Source organism: Colius striatus, chromosome 1, assembly GCF_028858725.1.
Source record: "Colius striatus isolate bColStr4 chromosome 1, bColStr4.1.hap1, whole genome shotgun sequence".
NCBI lineage: Eukaryota > Metazoa > Chordata > Aves > Coliiformes > Coliidae > Colius > Colius striatus.
In genome coordinates this window covers 35,398,386-35,420,358 of record NC_084759.1, presented here as the reverse complement: position 1 = coordinate 35,420,358, position 21,973 = coordinate 35,398,386, and the positions used below count along the sequence as shown (strand labels likewise).

At 37.8% G+C, this 21,973-nt stretch overlaps 1 protein-coding gene across 1 annotated transcript in view; it reads left to right on the top strand.

Annotated features, from left to right (window-relative positions):
• Positions 1-21,973, top strand: part of DIAPH3 (diaphanous related formin 3) — a 229,055-nt gene that overhangs the window by 30,678 nt on the left and 176,404 nt on the right. The window contains exons 5-9 of the mRNA XM_062020493.1: positions 3,815-3,945; positions 11,589-11,663; positions 11,743-11,812; positions 12,102-12,238; positions 12,699-12,804. Coding sequence (XP_061876477.1) covers positions 3,815-3,945; positions 11,589-11,663; positions 11,743-11,812; positions 12,102-12,238; positions 12,699-12,804 — 519 coding nt within the window. The remainder of the gene's footprint in view (positions 1-3,814; positions 3,946-11,588; positions 11,664-11,742; positions 11,813-12,101; positions 12,239-12,698; positions 12,805-21,973) is intronic.

Below are 21,973 nucleotides of genomic sequence, written 5' to 3'. Positions count from 1 at the left end.
CACACTCTATTATGTTACAGAACCTTGGCATAACTGTGAATAAGTGGTACTTGTTACTGGGAGTATTTTTTACAGACATTCACAGTTTATTGCCATCTTTTGCATAGATTAATGTTTAGGTGGGGAAGTGAGTCTGAAAAAGCTGGTTACTGTCTGGATGTTGATGTGAGTCTCCATTGCTTGTGACACTGTCTTCAGATGGGTCAGATGAGACTCTCTGAAATGTCATTCTAGTGAATTTTTATAGTCTGACTGGGGCCTTGTCCCATGTGACCTTTCCACTGCACACATTGTGGTTGATTATATTAAATTACTTCAAAAATATCTTCTAACCATCTTAACTGTACGTCCTTTCCATAGGACGGTTTTATATGACTATTTCTGCACCAAAAGAAAGCAATTTTACTGACTATTTATAAGTATCTTAGTTATATCCAACTTGGTCAATTTTAAAGCAGGAACTACTGGGAGAAGTCACTGGAAATGACAGGTTCTTCACCCAGGATATTAATCCAGATGCTTAGGCATACCAGTAGTGCTTATCAAATAGTCTATGTGCACAGCAGGAGCTGCCAGGAGAATTTCTGAGACTTTTTTTGAATTTTCCAACATTTTCCAACTGCAGAGCTCCTGTAACATTTAATTTACTTTGTCATGGAGGCTGCTAGGAGTTTGGTCATCTTGTCTCTAGTAAGTCCGTTATTTAATCTATGCAGAAGCCAGCTGAGAAGATCCAGGCTCACATGAGGAACTGCATATCCATATAGCCCTGATCTGCCATCACACAACAGTTGTAACAATTTCTTCCTCATATCACAGCTTTAACTCAAATTCCCGTAGTTTTACTTCAAGTGTATACATTGTCTAGTCTTAAAATATTTAGGGATTATTGTAATGGGATAGATATATAAACTCTTGAATAACTGGATAGAAACTCTTGTTGCCAGTTCCTCACAGCCAGTGAATTTGTAATGTTCTAGGCAACTCATGCTGTAGTAGCTTTTTACCTTTCACCTTTTATCAAGTCTATATTTAGTACTTAATGTTGTTTTGTTTTGTTTAGGATATTTTTTATTTGACTTAAAGATTCTCTCCAGTTGTTTTTATCATTCCTGTTTACATATAGCTGTGTCGAAGCTGTAAAGGAGCTGAGCTTTCTTGCCTTACGGAAGTACAAGCAGTTTTACTATCTTGGTGAGGAGCATTGATTGTTTATGGAATAAGTTTGCCTACTAGATATTTTTTGCGGAGATGTTTGGTTCCTGGCATTACCAATTAATACTGTTAGCTGTTGCACCCAGAGAATATCTGAAGAGATTAAGTTCTCTTACTCTAGGACCTTTCTGACTTCAGTATTATGTGGCTATGAACACATGACGTTCTATGATACGGAGTAGCCGTTTGGGTAGTTGGAATTAGCTGTCTTGGCCATGCTCCCTCCCAGTTTCTTATGCACACACTGGCCTTCTCCTGCCCTCCCCAGTCCACTCACTGTTGCAGCAGGGTGAGAAGCAGAAACGTCCTTGGTGCTTGCAAGCACTGTTTAGCAATAAGCAAAACATTCCTGTATTATCAACATTCTCTTCAGCATAAACCTAAAATGTAGCCCTGTAGTAGCTACTAGGAAGAAAATTAACTCTTATACCAGGTCAAATCAGGACAACCTGTTGTTCTTTCACCAGTAGAATTTTCCTGAGCCTTATTTTATTGAGGCTGTACAATCCCAGTTCTATCACCCTCTCTTTGTACAACAGATGCTCTTCTTATTGTGTCCACAGCCCTTTCTGGACTCATTCCAATGTATCCACGTCTCTCTCATGCTGGGGATCCCAGAATTGGACACAGTACTCCAAATATATCTTACCACTGCTGAGCTGAGGGGAAGGATCATCTCTTTTGACCAGCTGATGATACAATTTGTTACCCACCAGGACCACCATTTTATTTTTTCCTGCAAGTCTATATTCCAGGTGGTCGGCCCTAAGATGTGTTGGTGCATTGGATCGTACCTCTCACAGTTTAGGATTTAATGATTCCTGTTTTTGAAATCCTTGAAGTTCCTCTGCCCATATTTCCTGTTGAGGTCCCTCTGAACGGCAGCACAGCAGTCTGGTCTGTCAACCACTCTTCCCAGTTCTTAGTTTAACCTCTCTGCTAGAAACTATTTAATCATCCTCTGCTTTAGGAGGAGATAAGTTTATTTTTCAACACTTCCTGATGATCTACCAAAGGAAGAAAACATCTTCAGTGTGAAGCTCTGTATGACACTACTTCACCATTTACAGTGGATAATTTCAAGTTATTACTGCACTGCAAGTCTAATTCTCTTCAACTCCTGACTTAAGAAACTAGATAATGAAATATTTAGAAACACTCTTTAGTGCTTCATGACACAACAGTTGTGCTTCTCCTCTCAAAAAAGGAGTCTTTTGAACGAATAAAGTCAAATATAGGTTGTGTACCTCATTGTATGTGTCTTTCAAAACTCAGGTATCTGCTGTAGAAAGTATATCTATGCTTTTTCATGTCATAAATGGATGTTGGGTGGAGTAGTCTTCTTATTTGCCACTGTCAAAGATATTTTTTATTCCTTTGCTGCTACTTCAAAAAGAGAATGGAGGAGAATACTCTGAAGAACAGTCAATGACTCTTAAAATTGCCATTTTAATTGCAAATTGTAGAGCTGCTTTATTTCGTTAGGATCATTGGTTTGTTTAAAACAAAGTATACTATATATCCTTCAGAAGAGCCACTAATATCTTCAATTAATTTTTAGCAACATTTGACACCATGATAATGAAAGGACATGAGAAAATGGACTCAATTTGCGCCAGGGGAGGTTTAGATTAGATATTAGGAAGAACTTTTTTACCAACAGAATTATTAGACATTGGAAGGGGCTGCCCAGGGAGGTGGAGTCACCATCCCTATTCAAAAGATACATAGATGAAGTACTGAGGGATATGATTTAGTTTAGTGATGAGCCTGGCAGTGTTAAGTTAGTGGTTAGACTTGATGAATTTGAAGGTCTTTTCCAACTGTAATGATTCTGTGATAAAATGATGAGTCAAATCCAGTGTCATTCAATCTATATTGCTTGGAAGAAAAATATTTTGTTTGTACAATACTACTTTTTCAGTGCTGTATTAACTTGCATTTTCCTGTCTGTTTCCCTGTTCTTTATGACCTATTTGCCTCCCCACCTGTCAAAAAGAGCAAACTTTGAAAAGTAAGGCAAAATCCAAACCCAAAAATTGAGTAAATGTCCTTATGTTACTGCATTAACAATTAAATTCGTGTTGCACTGAATTCATACAGATGGCAAATACAACAAATGAAGAGATAAGATTTGTCTTTACAACTTCAGTAGTTCTAAAGAAGTCTTTTTTTCTTTTTTTTTTTAAATTCTATTGCTGTAGCCCTCAGAGCCAGAGCCAGTGTGTTTTAATAATCCCAGTTTGCTGTACCGTTCATCTGAAGGATCTTTAAGGGACTGAGCTGTTAGATGTGGACACATGCCCTGTGATCTCTTCAGAGCACCTCAGAATTTTTTTTTCTTCTCTTGAGTATTGAAAATTAAGATGTTTATGATGTATAAACAGAAATATTAAAAAAAAATAATTTACAGAGTGTGCCTGACACATTTTTACATTTCATGCCTGCTGCTTTTGACTACTGATTATAAATATGTAACTAAATTTTATCTCCTCCCTCTCCATTTTTTCAAGGAACAGAAATGAAGCTTTGCCATTAATAATCTGTTCAAGTTCTGTATCTGTGGAATAAAAAATGAATGTTATTTTTTGTATTTCAGGGAAGTCTCAAGAACAGGCGGAAGATTTCACCCCAAGAATTTATTCAGGAATTAAAATCTGGGTCAACAGATGAAAGGCTAGTCACTTGCTTAGAATCTCTCCGTGTGTCCTTGACTAGTAATCCTGTCAGGTAACGTTGTTAACTCCTGTTGCAAAGATTAGTAATATTCTGATTTCTTAATAGATTAAAATTAATGGATCTTTAGATGTACATGTTTCAAGGTTTTCCAGTTAATGAATGTGTATGCATTAGTGAATGATTATACCTTTGTACTTTTCTTTTATTGATTATGTATCTTCTGTAGATCTATTTTTTCAGTAGTTCCCTGATCTGTACAAGGTAATGCTAAGAGAATGTGAAACAAGGGAAGTGCAGAGCAATTCACTTGGTTTTCTTAGTGCTGATTAGTCAAAAGCTTTTTTTCATTTTTTATTTTTAAAATATTACTTCATATTTTAATCTTTTAGTTTACTTTGTCAGGATGGTATGGGAGATAGACACCTTAGTGTAAGTCACAGAATCACAGAATGATGAGAGTTGGAAGGGACCTCTAAAGATCATTTAGTCTAACCCTCCCGCTAAAGCAGGTCCACGTAGATCAGGTCACAGAGGAACGTGTCCAGGCGGGGTTTGAAAACCTCCAGAAATTTGTTAAGGAGTCTGTTAGCCAGGGAACATTTATATTTTTAATTGTATGCTCCTTCTCTACCCAGTGTGCAATTTTTGCAGCATCTGTGAAGTTTATTAATGCAAGAGAGCACAACATTTGTTTACCTGTGCCTTTTTATTTCCAAAAGACTAATTCTTCAGTAATCTTAACTCTAACAGTAATATCAAGTTTTATTGGATCCATATAGCTTCATTTGTGGATGCTGGCTTTACTTAATTATCTTTTTAAAGAATTCTACTCTAATTGCAACCTATTGTTTTAGAGTTCTTCTTTTAAGTTTGGAAACTTGAATTTGTCAACAAATTTTAGATTATTTCAAAATAGTACAAATGAAAAATGTTGGGATACTTATGATTGGACAGAATGAAAGGATGAAACAACTTTATCCTTCTGGCTTGGCAGAGCTGTTGGTGTGGGTCTTCTATATGGGTTTTTGCTTTTTTCCTTCTATTACTTTTTTGTTGGATTGTTTTATTTACAATATGTAATGGTTCACATGGGAAGAAAAATAAACTAACTTGAGTTCTTCTGACAGAAGGTTTTACAGAAAATATACTTCCTCCATGAATGTGAAGGTACTTTTTGAAATACTGTTGCTTCCTCTGCTTTATTTAAAAAGAAAACCCTAATAGACCCCAGAGATTTTTTTCATTTACACTTTTAACAAGGAAGACTTCATTTTTTTGTATGCATCTGCGAATAGAAGTACGAGATATATGAAATGTGTGACTATTTTAGAGTAATCTCTCTTCTCTGTTCTTGATATGACTGGATAGTTTTGATTTTTTACATGTGATCCCGTTTGCCACACACCAAGAGAAAAATTAATCCACCTCCCCGCAAAAAAACAAACCAAAACTCATGGTCTTGGTGAGATGCTAGCTATGCCTGACAGCACAGTACAATGTGATAGGAATGATGAGGTGATGGAGAAATAGTATCAGAGGAGAAATGTGGAGGCTGGCTATGAGAGAACGGTATTGATCTATACTTGGACACATTTGATAGAAAACACAAGGTCACTTGGACTATGATGTTGTAAACAGAGCATCTGATCAATACCTCAAGTCTGGCAGTCAATATTGTCTGAAAGGAAAGTACAGAAACTTGTAAGTTTTACAGCAAGTAAATATTATGAAATCTTTGACTAAGCAGGTTTTCAACTAGTATTTCATTTTGAGCAGTGAAAGGATTAGAAAGCTGTAGATACGAGTACAGAGAAAAGAGGAAGTGCTTTTGTGCATGGAAAACCAAATGTTTACTTTTTCATAAGCTTTGCATATTTTATGTCAATCTTGCAAAATCATGCTAGAAGGGTATGATGTGTTTTTGATGTCAGAGGATTGTGTTGATAATTCTGAGAGATTAGTTTCACAGAAACAGAATTGTAGAGGTTGGAAGGGACCTCCAGAGATCATCTAGTCCAATCCATTGTTAAAGCAGGTTAACCTAGATCAATTTATACAGGAACATAACCAGGTGGGTTTTACCAAGCTCCAGAGAAGGAGACTCCACAACTTTTCTGGGCAGCCTGTTCCAGTGTTTCAACGCTTCCTATACTCTTCCCAAATGACCAGACACTTTCTCCACATTCCCTAAGACTTCCTTCCTCCATTTGAATTGTTCAACATGCTCCTTGTTCATTCATGCAGATCTTTTACCTCCCTTACCTGATTTATTACTCTTGGGGATACTCTGGTCTTGGGATTGTAGGAAGTAGCACTTGAAGATTAACCAGCTGTCCTGGGTACCCCTAACTTCTAGAATCTCAACCCATGAGATTCCTTCAAGCAGGTCTTTGAAGAAGCCAAATTTAGTTGTCCTGAAGTCTAGGGTCATAATCCTGTTTGCTGCCCTGCTTCTTCCACACAGGGTCTTGAACTCCACCATATCACAATCAGTGCAGCCAAGGCTGCCCTCAACCTTTACATCCCCAACCAGACCTTCTTTATTTGTTAGCACAAGGTCCAGTAACACACTCCTCATTGGCTCCTCAGCCACCTCTATCAGGAAGTTGTCGTTAGTGCCTGTGCATGCTTAGCTGTCTGGCTTAGCCAGCAAATATTAGTGGCTGAAGTTCACCATAAGAACCAGAGTGATTGTGCAGCTGCTTTTAACTGTCAGTGGAAGGACTCATCTGCTACCTCTTCCTAATCAGGTGGCCTGGAGTAAACTCACACCATAGTGCCACCCCTATTACCATGCCCCTTAATTCTGACCTCTAAACTTTCAACCTGCTCTTCATCCTCTCCTAAGTCAAGCTCAATACATTCTAGTTGCTCTCATATAAAGAGCAACTTCACCACCTCACCTTGCCAATCTGTTTTTTCTAAATAGCACATAGCTTTCCATGACAGCACTCCAATCATGTGAGCCGTCCCACCATGTTTCAGTAACTGCAATGAGATCTATAGCTTTGCATTCACAGCTACATCTGCAGTTCCTTGTGCTTAGTCCCCAGATTGTGTTTGTTGGTGTACAGGTATTGCAGAGACTTACTTGAATGTGCAGATTTTTCTGCAAGAGGAACCTCCACAGTTATGTACTCTTTTGGGTTGATCACCCTCCTGCCTCTCTTGTTGACTTGAAGCTGAGGAGCATTCATCACTGCTTTTGCTGGTCTGACATATTTCCTTGTTGGATAGGATAATAGTTTAACTTATTTGTACAAATATTTCTACATTGCAACAATGGCTAACTTTGTTCAGTGAATTACAGACTATGGTAGGGATAAAATTTGGCAGTTGAATCTAAGTCCTAACTTGACAATAATTTATTAAAATTTAACTTCAGTTTAATAGAGTAAACAATATTTAAAGACAGTGCAAAAGAACTATAATGCTTTTATGAAGTGAACCTCATTGTTAAGTTAATGTATGGCCTAAGAACAGGTCTGAATTTGAGAGGTTTGAATTGGAAGAATAGTGACTGTGGCTTCTAAAGACACTAAAGGATAGTTGTTTCAGTAGGCAGTAAATTTTTCCCGGGCACAACTTGAGGCCATTTCTTCTTCTTCTGTCACTTGTTACTTGGGAGATGAGGCTGAGCCCCACCTCACTACAACCTCCTTTCAGGTAATTGTAGAGAGTGATAAGATCTTACCTACCTCCTCTCAGCCACTTCTCATCAGACATTTTCTCTAGACAGCTTTGTTGCCTTTCTCTGGACATGCTCCAGCACCTTCATGTCCTTGTAGTGATAGGCCCAGAAATGGACACAGTATTCGAGATGCAGCCTAATCAGCACTGAGTACAGGAGGACAATAGCTTCCCCACCACTCTCTAGGCCCTATCATCCAGACAGTTTTTATTCAGCAAGGAGTACACCCATCCAAGCCACAGGGAACAGTTTCTGGTGCAGAATGGTGTGTGAAATGATGTTAAAGGCTTTGTTCTAGTCTAGGTAGGCAGCATATGTAACCTTTCCGTCATCCACTAAGCGGATCACCTTTTCATAGGAGATCAGGTTGGCCAAGCAGGACCTGCCTTTCATAAACCCATGCTGACTGAGCCTGATCACCTGGTTGTTTTGTATGTGCCTCATAATGACACTCAGGATGATCTGCTGCATAACCTTCCCAGGCATTGAGGCTGGACTGCCAGTTCTATAATTCCCTGTATCATCCTTGCAGCTTTTCTTGTTCATGGGCATCACATTTGCTAATCTCTAATAAACTGAGCCCTCCCTGTTTAGCCAGGACTGTTGGTCAGCTATGGAAAGTGGCTTTGCAAGCACTTCTCACGACTCCCTCAGTAACGCAGTAGATCTCATACAGCCCCATAGACTTGAGTGTGTAAGTAATGTAGCAGCTTGCTATTTCCCCTTGGATTATGGGGGCTTCAGTGTGTTCCCCATCCCTGTCCTACATCTCAGAGTGCTGGATGCCAGAAAAGAACTGGCCTTTGTTTTAAAGACTGAGGCAAAGAAGGCATTAAGTACCTCAGCCTTTGTCACTTTGTTTCCTCTCGCCTCCAATAGAAGTCATTCTCTTTAGTCCTCCTTTTGTTGCTAATGTATTTATAGAAACATTAAACAATGATTCTGAAAACAGCGGTTTAGATAAACCTAACTAGACTTTAACAGAGCATTTTAAAATAGTCTTGGCTATAACTTGAGTTCTTCTGTGGGGCTCATATGCAAAAATAGCAAGAGTAACACTGATCTGCCTACTAAAAATTTACGGAATAAACATTTAAAACTACCCTCCCCTTCATTCTAATGAGTAACACAGTTAATGTTCATAGGATACAGATATTGGTGACCTTGATTTTCCTATCAACTGCCAGATCTTTGACTAGGAACTTCCTTTGACATGTAAATATTGAACTTCGGTCCAACTGCTATAAATCTATAATTATTCTTTAACTCTAGGTTCATAGTATATGGATGAAGAGAAATAATTGATGAAACTTTGGTATTTCATTTTGTGCAAGTAAAATACCTAAGAATAATTTTATTGTTTTTAACAGAATGAGTTTTAAATTTAGGTTGAATCTAGCCTAATAGTCTTCACATTTGTGACCTGTGATATTTTTGACAATATATAATTTAGGGCTTTTTGCTGTTTTTACTTCAATTGACTTAACTTTTAAATCTTGTTGATGTTTCATTTTCTAAGAACTGGTCCTACAACGTTTTCAGTTAGTTATTTTTGTACAATGGGTTTTTAGCTCACAGAGGAAGTCTGAATTAGGTGATACTGAGTAGTTTGATCTTGGTACCTTAGAAAAATGTATTGAAATCTGTGCCTGACTGCAAAAAGTAATATTCTTTTTATAGTGATGGAAAATGAAAGCCTCAGTGTATCCACTGATCTTGGTCGCTATTCTTCAAGTAGTTAAATCGCATGTCTTTATCTCATGGTTGTCAAAACAATTCATTAAATGTAGTTCAATGGTCTATCTGTACATAGTATTGCAGATACCTAGTTATCTACAGCTATTTATTCTCTTCTTGTGTAATAGTTTCAACAGATTTAATTCCTTTCATTAAGAGGATGTTTTTAATAAAGTGAAAATACTAGCAGTGATAGCTTGGTGTTTTGTCAGACTGACCAAAAGCTGAGTGTTTTCTTTGGATAGTGTAAGTAACGTTTGTTCTTTCATAGAAGTAGAGGAAAGGGCAGTAATAATGCAACAGTATTGTAGACACTTGATCATTCTCAGCATCCTTGGCTTCTGGATGTATGACAAAGTGGTTGTGCACAATTCTATTGAATATAAAATGTGCAAAGATTTGTCTAGTAGGATCAGCTTTAGGTCAGATGTGGCCAAAACCAATTAACAGTTACTTGCCTATTCCATTTCCAAATGGAACACCCATCCAAGAATGAGAAAATCTATTTTCTTAAATATTTACTTTTAGAGCAAAAACATATAAAAGCATCTGATCTGGTTATGTCTTTACATAAGTTTAAATCCATTATATTTCTATATCTAGCAGATACAAAGAACTGTTTAGTCCTATTCTATGGTGGGTTTGGAAGTACTATGTGTTTCAAAAGAGCTGTTGAATCTGCTATGTGTTATTTCCAACAGAAAAGCTTACTATTTGTCACTAGTAAGGTCCTAGCATTACAGAAGTATTTAAATATTCTGTTTAGTAGTTAAAAGTGGTGAAAAATAAATTTTATGCCTTGTATACAGTTACATGTAAATAAACAGACAAAACAATGGAGAGGCATTAATACAAGTAAAGTAAATGATATTGTAATTTTTTAACTAATTCTGATCAGCATCTCAAAATTGAACTTCACACATTGCAGAATTAATGCTTCATTTTAACATAAAATACTTTATTAATACATGACAAGAGATTTCCTCAGCTCAAGGTTTTTTAGGTAATAGCTTAAAGAAACTATTAGTACTACACCAACAATCCATGTTTTTATGATGAAGATGGTCAAAACTAGTACTTCTTAGTCATGCTAACTGTTCCAAATAGAGACATTTTTTTAATCAGTTAGTAGGTAAAAGTAATACATTAATTTAAAAGTAGAAAAAGTATGGAAGAGATACCCATTATGAAATAGTTTTTTGTCTTGTTGACCAAAGACAATAATAAGAGATCCAAGGACTTGTCTCATAGCAGTAGCATAGAAAGTTGACTTAGAAAGTAGCCTAGAAAGATTTCAGGAGATATTCCTGCTTCTTATGAAAAGAGAAGAGTGTTCAAGTACTTGTGAATTCATTCTATAAGTGAATATTAACTTCCCCCTTTATAAAAGGAATTCCTTGAACAAATAGTCTGTACAGCTTGTGTGCTGTCAATGCATTTTTGCTGCCTCTGCAGCAGACTCCTTCCTCCAATGGGATTTGGTTAGATGTTTGAGGTTTAAAATATGTGTCATGCAGAGATAATGAAGTGTAAAGAGCAACATATACCTTCTGCTATAACTGTCAATAACAGTATTGTCTATGAACTTTAGGGTTAGGTAATTGATCAGACATATGATAGTTTGAGCATGAGCAATGGTTGCTATTAAAGGGATGGCTGCAGTTCTGCTGTTAGTCATGCAGACTTGTATTTGATATCAAGGAGTTTTGAGCAATAGTAAACAGGACTGTGAAGCAACTGTCTTGTGTACAAACAACACGTGCAATTATCTCACCAAAAGATAGCTTTGGCAATTTTTATTTTTAAATTTTTAAGTTTTAATTTTAAATTTTTGTTGTGCTTGTTTGGAAGTTTTCCTACTGCTTAGTATCTCAGGCAGCCACTTCTACAATTCCTCTAGACATTTCCTTCCTTTACCATTTATGGTTTGTTGTCTGTAGAGACCATGGAATGCTATGTAGTAGAAATTTATTTTTTTCCCTTTCCTTTGCAAGAGATTTCAATTACAGTGCCAAAGAATGTTGAACTGTTCATTTAAATTTTTTTAATCTAATTGCTACTGTACTTTTTTTTTTCTTTTTAAGTTGAGGTTATGTAATTATAAGTGAGTGAAGAGAATGCCTCATGATCTTCTGTTGAGTAAAGGGTAGATTTGGATTTTTTAAATGATCCAGTTACACTACTTGTATTTATGCTGACAATTTTAATTCATTCTAATTAGTCTTTGAAATGTCAATCTTTTAATGTCTTTTTTCTTTCTTCCTAGCTGGGTTGAAAACTTTGGCCGAGAAGGTCTGGGGCTGCTATTGGATGTTTTGGAAAGATTGGTGGAGACAAAAAAGTAAGGATGGTTTTAATACAAAATAGCCAGCTTTTCTTAATAAGTGAACAGCATTACAGATTTTTTTTTGTTTATTCAGCCAGGACAAAGTTGTGAAGAGGAGTCAGCATAAGGTTATACAGTGTTTGAGGGCCTTCATGAATAATAAGGTATGGAATTTTATTTCATTTGGAAATCTATATTGCTATATTTCAGTCAAGTATACGTTTGACCTGTGAAATTTAGAGAAGCAGTGTGTTGGTCAGCTTTTGATGCTGACACCTTATTACAGAGTAAGTGACTCTTTTTGGACTTTTCCTTTACATTTTTTAGTTAAATAGTTGACAGAATTACGTGTAATTTGAAATATTTATGTGAGGGAACTGTCACTGTCTTTTACTAGATACAGTAATTTGTAGTTCCTCCAACTCCTCTTACAACTGTTTTTCTGTTGTTTAGTATGGATTGGAAAGAATTTTGGGAGAAGAGAGGAGCCTTTTGTTGCTGATCAAAGCAATTGATCCCAAACAAACTAACATGATGACGGATATAGTTAAACTCCTTTCTGCAATGTGCATTGTTGGAGAGGAAAGCATGTAAGTACTGTGTTTAGCTGGAAATAGTAAGGTAAGGTAATGTTAAAATAGCCAAACTTACAGTTATGCCTGAATGAAATGCTAAAATTTTTAACTTGGGTTTCAAAGTAATGCCTGTACTATATTGTCAATTCTCAGAATACCCTTCTTTGTGATTTTCATTAAGATCATGTCAGTAAGAGTTGTCTTTGACGTGTGGATGGTCTTGTTAGATGGAAGTAGTTATGCATCCATTCTTTTGCTTCAAATTTTCTAGCATTACTTGTAAGGTAACCATTATAATCTAGTAAATAATTATTTGGCTACAAAAGTCTCTAAAGGAAACAAGTAATGCTTAAACTTCATAAATTTGTATGCAACAAAATGAGGCAGGTGAATATACCTTGGCAACATGGCTTTTCAGATAACAAATGAAAAACCAAGTTAAGTATCTTCACTAAATGAAATGCTTTTCTTACAGCCTTGAAAAAATTTTGGAAGCAGTAACAGCAGCAGCAGAGGAAGAGAATGTTGATAGGTTCTCTCCTATTGTAGAAGGTCTTCAGGATAACTCAGTTCAGCTGCAAGTAAGCAAATATTTTTCACAAATATCTACAATGAGTAAAACTAAAATACTTTATTTTTCAGTATTGACCAACTCATTACATTAAAAGGAGGATGGATATTGTTTCAAATAGGAGTCAAAATTTTGGAATATGGTTTATAAAGTTATCTTTTAAAGTTGTGGGAAGCTTCACTGTTGAGAAACACGGGGATATTGCAGATTAATTTGTTGATACTATTCACCCAAGTCTTAACACCCAAATCTTGGGTGTTAAGTTTATACTGCCTTTTAAAGTAAAGCATGAGTCGTGTATTCAGATACAAAAAGATCATCTAACTCTGGCAGTATTTGCTGAAACATAAAGGTTAAAAACAGTAAAAAGGCAAGTTTTTTAGACAGCTACTCATTATAATTAATGTTTAAATCAGCAGGAAATCTTGTTGCTCATGCCTACTTTATCATTACACCCAGAGAATATGAGGAAAGAAATGTTTCACCTTATTTTCAATTTCAAGTTTTCTTTAGTTGGATATAGAGTTGACCACAGAAAGACACAAAGTATTATAGTGCATTGTTGGTCAAAGAGTGTGAATATTAACTCATATTTATTTTCATATAATTCATCTGCACTGAATGCTATTCATGAGTGTCAGTCTTCATCAATATTACAAAAATGGTAGAAGATAAATATCAAGTTGAAAGAAATGATTGTGTTACTCCACTGTCATCTTTTGTGTTAAATAGTCCATGTCTGACAGTAGAGGTTGCTATTTGTTTCATCCATTTCACAGAAAAAGTAACCATAAATTATTATTTGAAGTAGAGAATCATTTGTAGTTGAATTATGCAGGTACTGATGTTTTGAGTTTTCTTAATTGTTCCTCCTTTCTTATTCTTTGCATTGTATAGTCATAGAATGGTTTGGGTTGGAAGGGCCTTTTAAAGATCATCTAGTTCCCACCTCCCTTGTCATGATGGGGGCATCTTTCACGGGATCAAGCCGTGCAAAGAACCATCCAACTCGACCTTGAACACTTCCAAGGATGGGGCATCCACAGCCTCTCTTGATACAGTTGGCTCTCTGGACTGCAGGAAGAACTGTGGACTAATAACTATTTTTGTTTGAGCAGTAGCGGAGGGCCTTAATGTAAGGCTCAGAGTACTGTTAAGATAGCAAAGAGAGGGAGAAAAAGGTTTGAGTTCCAGTTGTTGTGGGACTGGAAGATGACTGCAGGAGGGAAATGCAGACAAATTTCCTGTTTTCAAAGGTCTTTAAGTCTGCATTTTACAGATTGGACATAAATTTCGTGTAGTAGCAGATTCTTACCTTAGGTATTTTTTCCAAGAATCATTGCAGTTTGTCAGTATTAAATTTAAATACACGATCTCATACATTTCTGTTCTTCTCCGGGGCTTTTCTGTGTCTTTTAGTAAGATACTGATAACTAAATCAGTGCTGATGTGTTCTTCACACACTTCAGCTGATGTGTTACTGCGCTGTAATAACTTTTATTTTTCTAGGACTACTCTTAAGATTTTAAATAAAAACTTTTCTACTAGTTATTCCTTCTCATGATTGTGCTATACGTCAAGTTTGATATTTTGTTATCCTCTAATATAGAAGGTAGGAGAATTGCTAAAATGGAGAATGTTACAATTGCAATACTTAGGCTACATATATTAATTTGGCTTTGCTGGGAGTGTTACCTTAAAGTTCCTGAAAATAGATAATATTTTGAGCTTTCATTTGCTGTATCTTAAGTAGACATGGAAATCATTAGTGAAAGTGCATTTTTTGGAGTTAAACTTTCAGTTGAGCTCAGTCTTTTCACTAAAGGGATATTTCAGACTCCACAAATAGTTACTACTAAATTTATTTTTTTAGGACCAGAAAAATCAAGGTTGCTCATGTGACTCACTTGTAAAGTTCTGTAACAATGACATTGACCTGGTTAATTTGACAGTGTTTTAATGAGACAAAAGTTTATAGTTGTCAGTTACTTGCCATACTTGCTGTGATTATCTGCTTGATATATGTAGGCTTGCTTTGTGGCAGTTCAGTTTGACACTAACAACTGACCTTTTCAATGTTGAATTGACTAACATTTCTGTTACTCGAAGGCTGAATATATAAAAGACCTCAATATGATGATTTTTGTGTTTTTAGTGAGACCTCTATATGTCTGTTTTTTGTATTTGTTGAAAGTAACCTTTATCTTTCATAAAATCCAAAATTATGGAAAGCATAGTTCAATGTTTTTGGTTCAAGTCAAGATTGATGGCCTTAGTTTGAGAATCTAAATACAGCCAGGAGTAGAATTGAGTTTCTGGTTTTGTTAAAATAAATGTAGTTTAACATGCTCAAGAAAATGTATACAAGGTAGTCTTGTACTGTCGTGGTTTGACCCAGCTAGCACAGCAGCACCACGACAGTCTCTTGCTCAGTGCCCCCATTCACCCCTACCCTTGTTAGGATGGCAGAGGTCCCAGCGAAATGGGAGTAAAAAGAAAAGCAAGGTTGTTGTGGATTAAGACAAGGGCAGGGAGGACTCACAGCCATTTATGGTTCCAGGCAAAACAGACTCCGGTACTTGACTTAGAGAGGAAAGTAGGAAAGTTTATTCTACAAGAAACAGAATGGAATAAAAGCAAAAAGGGAGTAGGATGATGAGAAAATTACATCCAGCACTTTAAGATCTCCCTCCCCCATCCCTCCTTTCTTCCCAGGCCCAGCTCACTGCTCCTGATATCTCTACCTCCTCCCCCCCTCAGCAGCTCAGGGGGGCAGGGAATGGGAATGTGGTCAGTCTCTCACAGATGGGCTCTGCTGCTTCTCTCTTCTCAGATGAGGACGACTCCTGGCATTCTTCCCCTGCTCCAACACAGGGTTCCTACCCCGGGACACAGTCCTTAACAAACTTCTCTGATGTGGGTTGTTCCCAGCAGCTATGAGTTCTGCCTATACAGGGTCCCTCACACGGGACACAGTCCTTGGTGAATATCTCTGGTGTGGATTCTTTGCCACGGTTGCAGTTTCTGCAGTTATAGGGTCCCTCTCCTGGGCATAAGTTTAATGAGCTGCTTTGTTGTGGGTTCCTCCCCACAGTTACAGCTGTGGATATTGGGTCCCTTCCTTGGGACATGGCCTGCTCCAGTGTTGTGGTTTTGTCCAGCTGGGGACAAAGAGCCACAAGGGTGCTTGCTCACTCCTCCCCCTCCTGGTGGAGCAGGGAGGGAAACCAGAGAAAAAGGGGAAAAACCCGCATAGGTTCAAATAAGAACGGTTTAATAGAACAACAATAAGAAGAAACAAGTTCAGGAAAAAACAGTTTTAACAGTAAATGAGGGGATATACAAAAGGAGTGGTGCGTGCCGCAGTTGCTCACCACCTGGCACCCAACACAACCGCTCCCAACTGGCAGCAGAGCTTGAGCTTCCGCAGTGCCGCCTCTGACTAGCTCCCTGCCTATATGTACATGATGAGCATGATGTCAGTATGGTATTGAATAGCTGTTGGCCAACCTGGGACAGCTGTCCATGCTGTACTTCTTCTTACTTCCTCATCAAAGTTACCCCTATCCTAGCCCAAACCAGGACAACCAGCCACAGTTCCTCACACGACCTCTTCCGGCCATAGTTTTAATGAAGAAAATCACTACCTCTGGCTCGGAGTCTGTAGTGACTTGATTGAGTCTCTCCCAAGGGACACAGCCTCCTTCAGCCATAGTCACAATCCCTGGCTCGGGGCCTTTAATGAAGTGAATCACTGCCCCTAGTCCGGGGCCAGCTTTAGCAACATGAGTTTCTGCCCCTGATGCAGGCTCTTTATCAAAATGAGTCTCTACAGCTGATGCGGGGTCTTTAAAGAAATGAAAATAAATCTCAGCTTCACCAGTTCTCTCCATAGAATGCAGGGGAGTGTCTGCTCCAGCACACCTCCTCCTCTCTTTCATCACTGACCTTGGAGTCGGCATGGTTGTTTCTCTCACTGTTCCTACTCCTCGCACCACCACCAGCCAGAAGAAGAAGGGACAGAAAGAAAGAAGAAACAGGAAAAAGAAGGAGGAAGAAGCCTCCTCTTCTGGCTTCTTCTTAAAAAATGACCATGGAGGCGTCTAATTGGCTCAGCCCCAGAAGTGCATCTGGCTCAGAGCTGGGGAGAATTGTGAAAAACTTCTTACAGGAGCCATCTTTACAGCCCCTTCCCCCTTAACAGGAAAGACTGTCATGTCAAACCATGACATGTACCTTGTATGCTTTGACAACTTGAAAAAAATCTCATACATTTGGTGTTCAACTCAGAGAGGTAGGAAGTATGACACAATCTGTTCTGATGTATTTAAGACAATGATGAAAGCAATAAGAAGAAATTAAATGTTGGCAAGTTTTTCCCATTCTTCTTGTAGAATCAAAGGAATGTTCATGCTAATGAAATTCTTTCCATACCGGTCTATGTAATAGGGCGAATCAGAGCAAAACTTAACATACCTAAATGCAGAGACTGATAGAAAGTACTTATGATCCATGTATATATATGTGCATGTTAATGATACAACTCAAAGTTGTTACTAAAATTTTTTTATTTTGTCATTAGCAAGGGTAAATAATTTATGAATGTCAATTTAATGTCTCTCCCAAAACCAAATCTTCAGCCAGTTTAATACTAACAAGCAGAGCCTTTTCTACAAATATGGACTTGCGCTAAGAGTGTGAGAAGTGAAATAAAAAGTCTTACTGCAGTTCCTTTATTTCCAATGGACAAGATATGACATGATACCACACAGTTAATATTGGTTGTCTTGTTTATGCAAGTAAACATCTGCTCTAAGCTATAGAGATACACCTGATATTTTCCACCATAAAGGACCAGATATACTCTGTCTGGTCTTCAACTGCAAAAAAATGCAACTTTGAAGTACTGATCATAGAATCATCAGAAAATGCATCCTGTAACTTAGACATCACTGCTTAGAGTCACAGAGGATTAGAATTTAAGTTATAACTTCTCACTTAGTAGAATATGTCTGATCTCAGTAGTCTAGTTTCTCATGGAGGAAAGCATTCAGATTTTTTACTTTCCAGGTGAACTGTATCGTCATCCATGCAACGTTCTTCCCTAACAGAAACCAAATGTGCCTATAAATGTGTGCCTGTTTCTCAGAGAAACATACAAAGTGCCATATGGCAGCACAGTGTTAAAAGCACTCCAGATTGAATATACTTGCAGATCCCAAATCCCTCTGAAAACTACAAAAGTGGACTATACTTAGCTACAGTTCTTTAGGGTTGAAGAAGAGGAGAAAGGATGTAACTAGACTGTCAGGTGAAGTGAAAGACTTGCTCTTGGCTTTCCCTGAAAAAAGAAAGATGCCTTTACATGCCTTTGCTGTGTGCATGTTGTAATAGCAGGATACTCTCAAGATGTAATTACTGTCTGGGTTAGAGATATCTCTCAGGAAAGAGAACTTAGAAATTGCAGTACTCAGCCACACAACAAAGTTTTAGAAGGTACACTAGACAGCTGTGTAATACCATATGCCTTTCACTGTTAGAGCCTAAAATAATTTCACTTCTTCAGGCATCTTCTCAAGGACAGGCTGAGAAAATACTGCCACTTACAGAATCTACAACTCTTAATGAGTTGGTTTTGGATATAGACCATTTCTCTGGAGTGTTTTGCTCACAATGACTTCTACCATCTAAGGAAGCTAATTTACTTATGTTCACTAAACCTTATACTACCTCAACAGTACCTATTCATTTATTGAAGATGAAACATCAAACATCTTCTTTGGTATGGACACAGCTTTTCCATCTGATGCCTGTGGCTGAAAATTCAAAAGATTATCAGTCTGTTTACAGAACCTTATCCAAGATAATTGAGTGTAAAGAATATAATTAGGGCCCACACATCTGGAGTGCAAGCAGTGGCTGATTGCTCAGTGTCCCAGGAGCTGACATATGTAGAGCTGTCAACTGAAGCGTTACAGGCATTTTCATTAAGTGTTATGTACTTTAAGAATTGTCAAGGAATGGTATTACTTTTGGGAGGATTTTTCTTTGATTTTTTTCTCAATTAAGGACATTGAAGACAAGTAATTAGGATGCTCTTTGGAATTTTCTGATACTATGATGACTGACTGGCCAGATGAGAGGAGAGCAATGGATGTTATCTACCTTGACTTCAGCAAGACCTTGGGACACCATCTCATGTAACACCCTCATCAGAAAGCTCAGGCAGCATGAGTTGGATGAGTGGACAGTGAGGTAGATCGAGAGCTGGCTGAATGACAGAACCTAGAGGGTGGTGATCAGTGGGATGGAATTGAATTGGAGGCCTGTGGCCAGTGAAGTTCCACAGGGATTGGTTCTGGGGCCAGTCTTGTTCAACATCTTCATCAATGACCTGGATGAGGGGACTGAGTGTACCCTCAGCAAGTTGGCTGATGGCACCAAACTGGGACGACTGGCTGATTCCCCAGAAGGCTGTGCCACCATTCAGCGGGATCTCGAGTGGCTGGAGATTTGGGCAGAGAGGAACCACGTGAGGTTCAAAAACAAGGACAAGTGCAGAGTCCTGCATCTGGGAAGGAACAACCCCATGCAATAGTACAGGCTGGGGGTCAAACTGCTGAACAATGGCTCTGCAGAGAGAGACCTGGGAGTCCTGATTGATAATAAGCTAAATATGAGCCAGCAATGTGCCCTCGTGGCCAAGAAGGCCAATGGCATCCTGGGATGCATCAAGAAGGGTGTGTCCAGCAGGTCAAGGGAAGTTCTTCTCCCTCTCTGCTGTGCCCTAGTGAGGCCTCATCTGGAGTCCTGTGTCCAGTTCTGAGTTCCCCATCTCAAGAGGGACGGACAACTTCTGGAAAGAGTCCAGTGGAGGGCTACCAAGATGATCAGAGGACCGGAGCATCTTTCATACGAGTGAAAGGCTGTGGGAACTGAGGCTGTTTAGCTTTGAGAAGAGTGAAGGTGACTTTTACAATGTTTATAAATACCTAAAGAGTGCATGTCAAGAGGATGGGGCAAGTCTTTTTTCTGTAGTACCCAGTGACAGGACAAGGGACAGCAGTCACGAAGTGGAAGACAGGAAGTTCCACTTGAACATGACAAGAAACTGCTTTACTGTGAGGGTGAGGGAGCACTGGCACAGGCTGCCCAGGGAGGTTGTTGAGTCTCATTCTCCAGAGGTTTTCAAAACCCACCTGGGTGTGTTTTTGTGTGACCTGATCTGTGTTAACCTGCTTCAGCAGAAGGGGATTGGACTACATGATCTCAAAGTCCAACTGCTACCATTCTGTGATTCTGTGTAGTACAAATGCACTGGAGACAACCACTTGAAGAAAAGAAGTCGTTATCTGTAGCTTGCTTTCTTCCTTAAGAAGTTCTTTGAACTCTTTGCTTTCTCTTTGATCTGACCCTTTATTAGCAGTATTAGCGATCGGATGATGTCTTTTTGTGGAAGCAATTACCATATCATTTCTACTGTATTTTTTTTGTTAGTATACACACTCTAGAAGCAGGAAGCAAACTCATTGTTTGACTTTTGTTAGATAGGAAGTCAGTAATACTTTTTGATAATTTAATACTTCAGAAATACCAATCTATATTTAAATGTTAAGAATTGTAAAGCATGTTGTTAAACAGATTTAACGGCACTTAGAGATGAGAAATTCAGAATGTTTTTTTCTAAACAAAAGTGACTTTTCTTTGTATTTTTTTTAAATCATGACAGATGTAACTTTTTTTCTCAGACATTTTTGTGGTTGAAACTTTTTGTCCTAAACAAATAGACGCATGGCTAAGATATCAGTGTTACTTAAAACTTTGTAGATTTGGAATGAATGAGCATTCTATGTAAGTGGCAGGTCTTTTTTCTTTAGCAACATAAGATACTGAGTGGGAGTCTACAGGTAAGCCAGCACATCAGGGATTTGAGCTAGATGTCTAAATTCTCATGTAACTAATGAAAATCCAAGGCTGAATTTAGTTTCCTGCTCATGAATTTCAAATATCATTTCAGATGCCTTTGTAGATATGACATGGTTCCTTTAGTATAGTTGTACCCTTCTGGATTGGCATTTTTAAGGCAAATGGGACACACTGCAGCAGCTGTAGTGGTACTTTGTATACTATGTGTTCATGTTTAAGTTGATTCATTGACTCTCTAGTCAGTAAAGACAATGGATCCCAGAGTGCCCTGATAACTTCAGGTGAACTGTAAAGAAGATCTAGAACCTTACAGAAGAGCTTTAAAGAAGACTGTAGTAGACTGTTGATTAACAGGAATGGGAGTTTAGATATGCATATAGCTACATGTAGATATCTGCCTACATTTAAGCATCTAAATGGAGATATCTGAAACTTGAATTGTGTTGTCTTGAAAAACTCTGGGGAAATATGTTTGAGTTTATTCCTGTGCCTTCTGCAGACACTAATTGATTAAGCTTGCTACTATGTTTTTAATTGACTTACTGTCAAACATAGAGTATTATTAAGATGATGTTTTTCCAAATGCAAAGCTTAGCCTAGCAAAAAGTTTCTTTGCTCTTGAATCTTCTCTGGGTTACTTGAATGGTGCTGATCAAGTTTAAGAGGGATGTTTTTCTCTTTCTTATGGTTTTGGCATGTTCTCATAAAATGTGACTTTCCAGACTGTAGTGTTACTAAAATATTCAAAAGCTTGTTTCCTTCTCTTGATGGATTTTAGCACTTTTTTTGTCGTGAGATTTAGTATCACTACAGATGCTGCAGTCTAAGTGAATGAGCTAATCTCAAATCACTGGAATACTGTGTGGTCAAAATATTATATGCTATTAGATGTTGAATTATGATGTCACTGGTGTATGTTTTAAATGTTTGTGATCTAGTAACAGGTTCTTGCTGTTGTCCTTCATTAGTCTTTTTATTTTTTTCTTAAATCAAATTAAAGTGCCTCGTGGAGACATGCATTTGCATCCTCTTGTATAGCCCTTTCTCGTTTTCCATTGTGTGGACTTCTATTTGGAACTATCAGTGTTACTTTGTCTTTTTATTCCTACAGAAATACTATGCCAATATAATCTAGTAAATTTTTGTCATGTTTATTCCAGGGAAGCTATAGTTTCTTCTGGTTATGAACTGCAGTCATATGTCTGCTTGATCACTTTTCATTAAAGTACTGGAAAACAGTACTTTTTACTGAT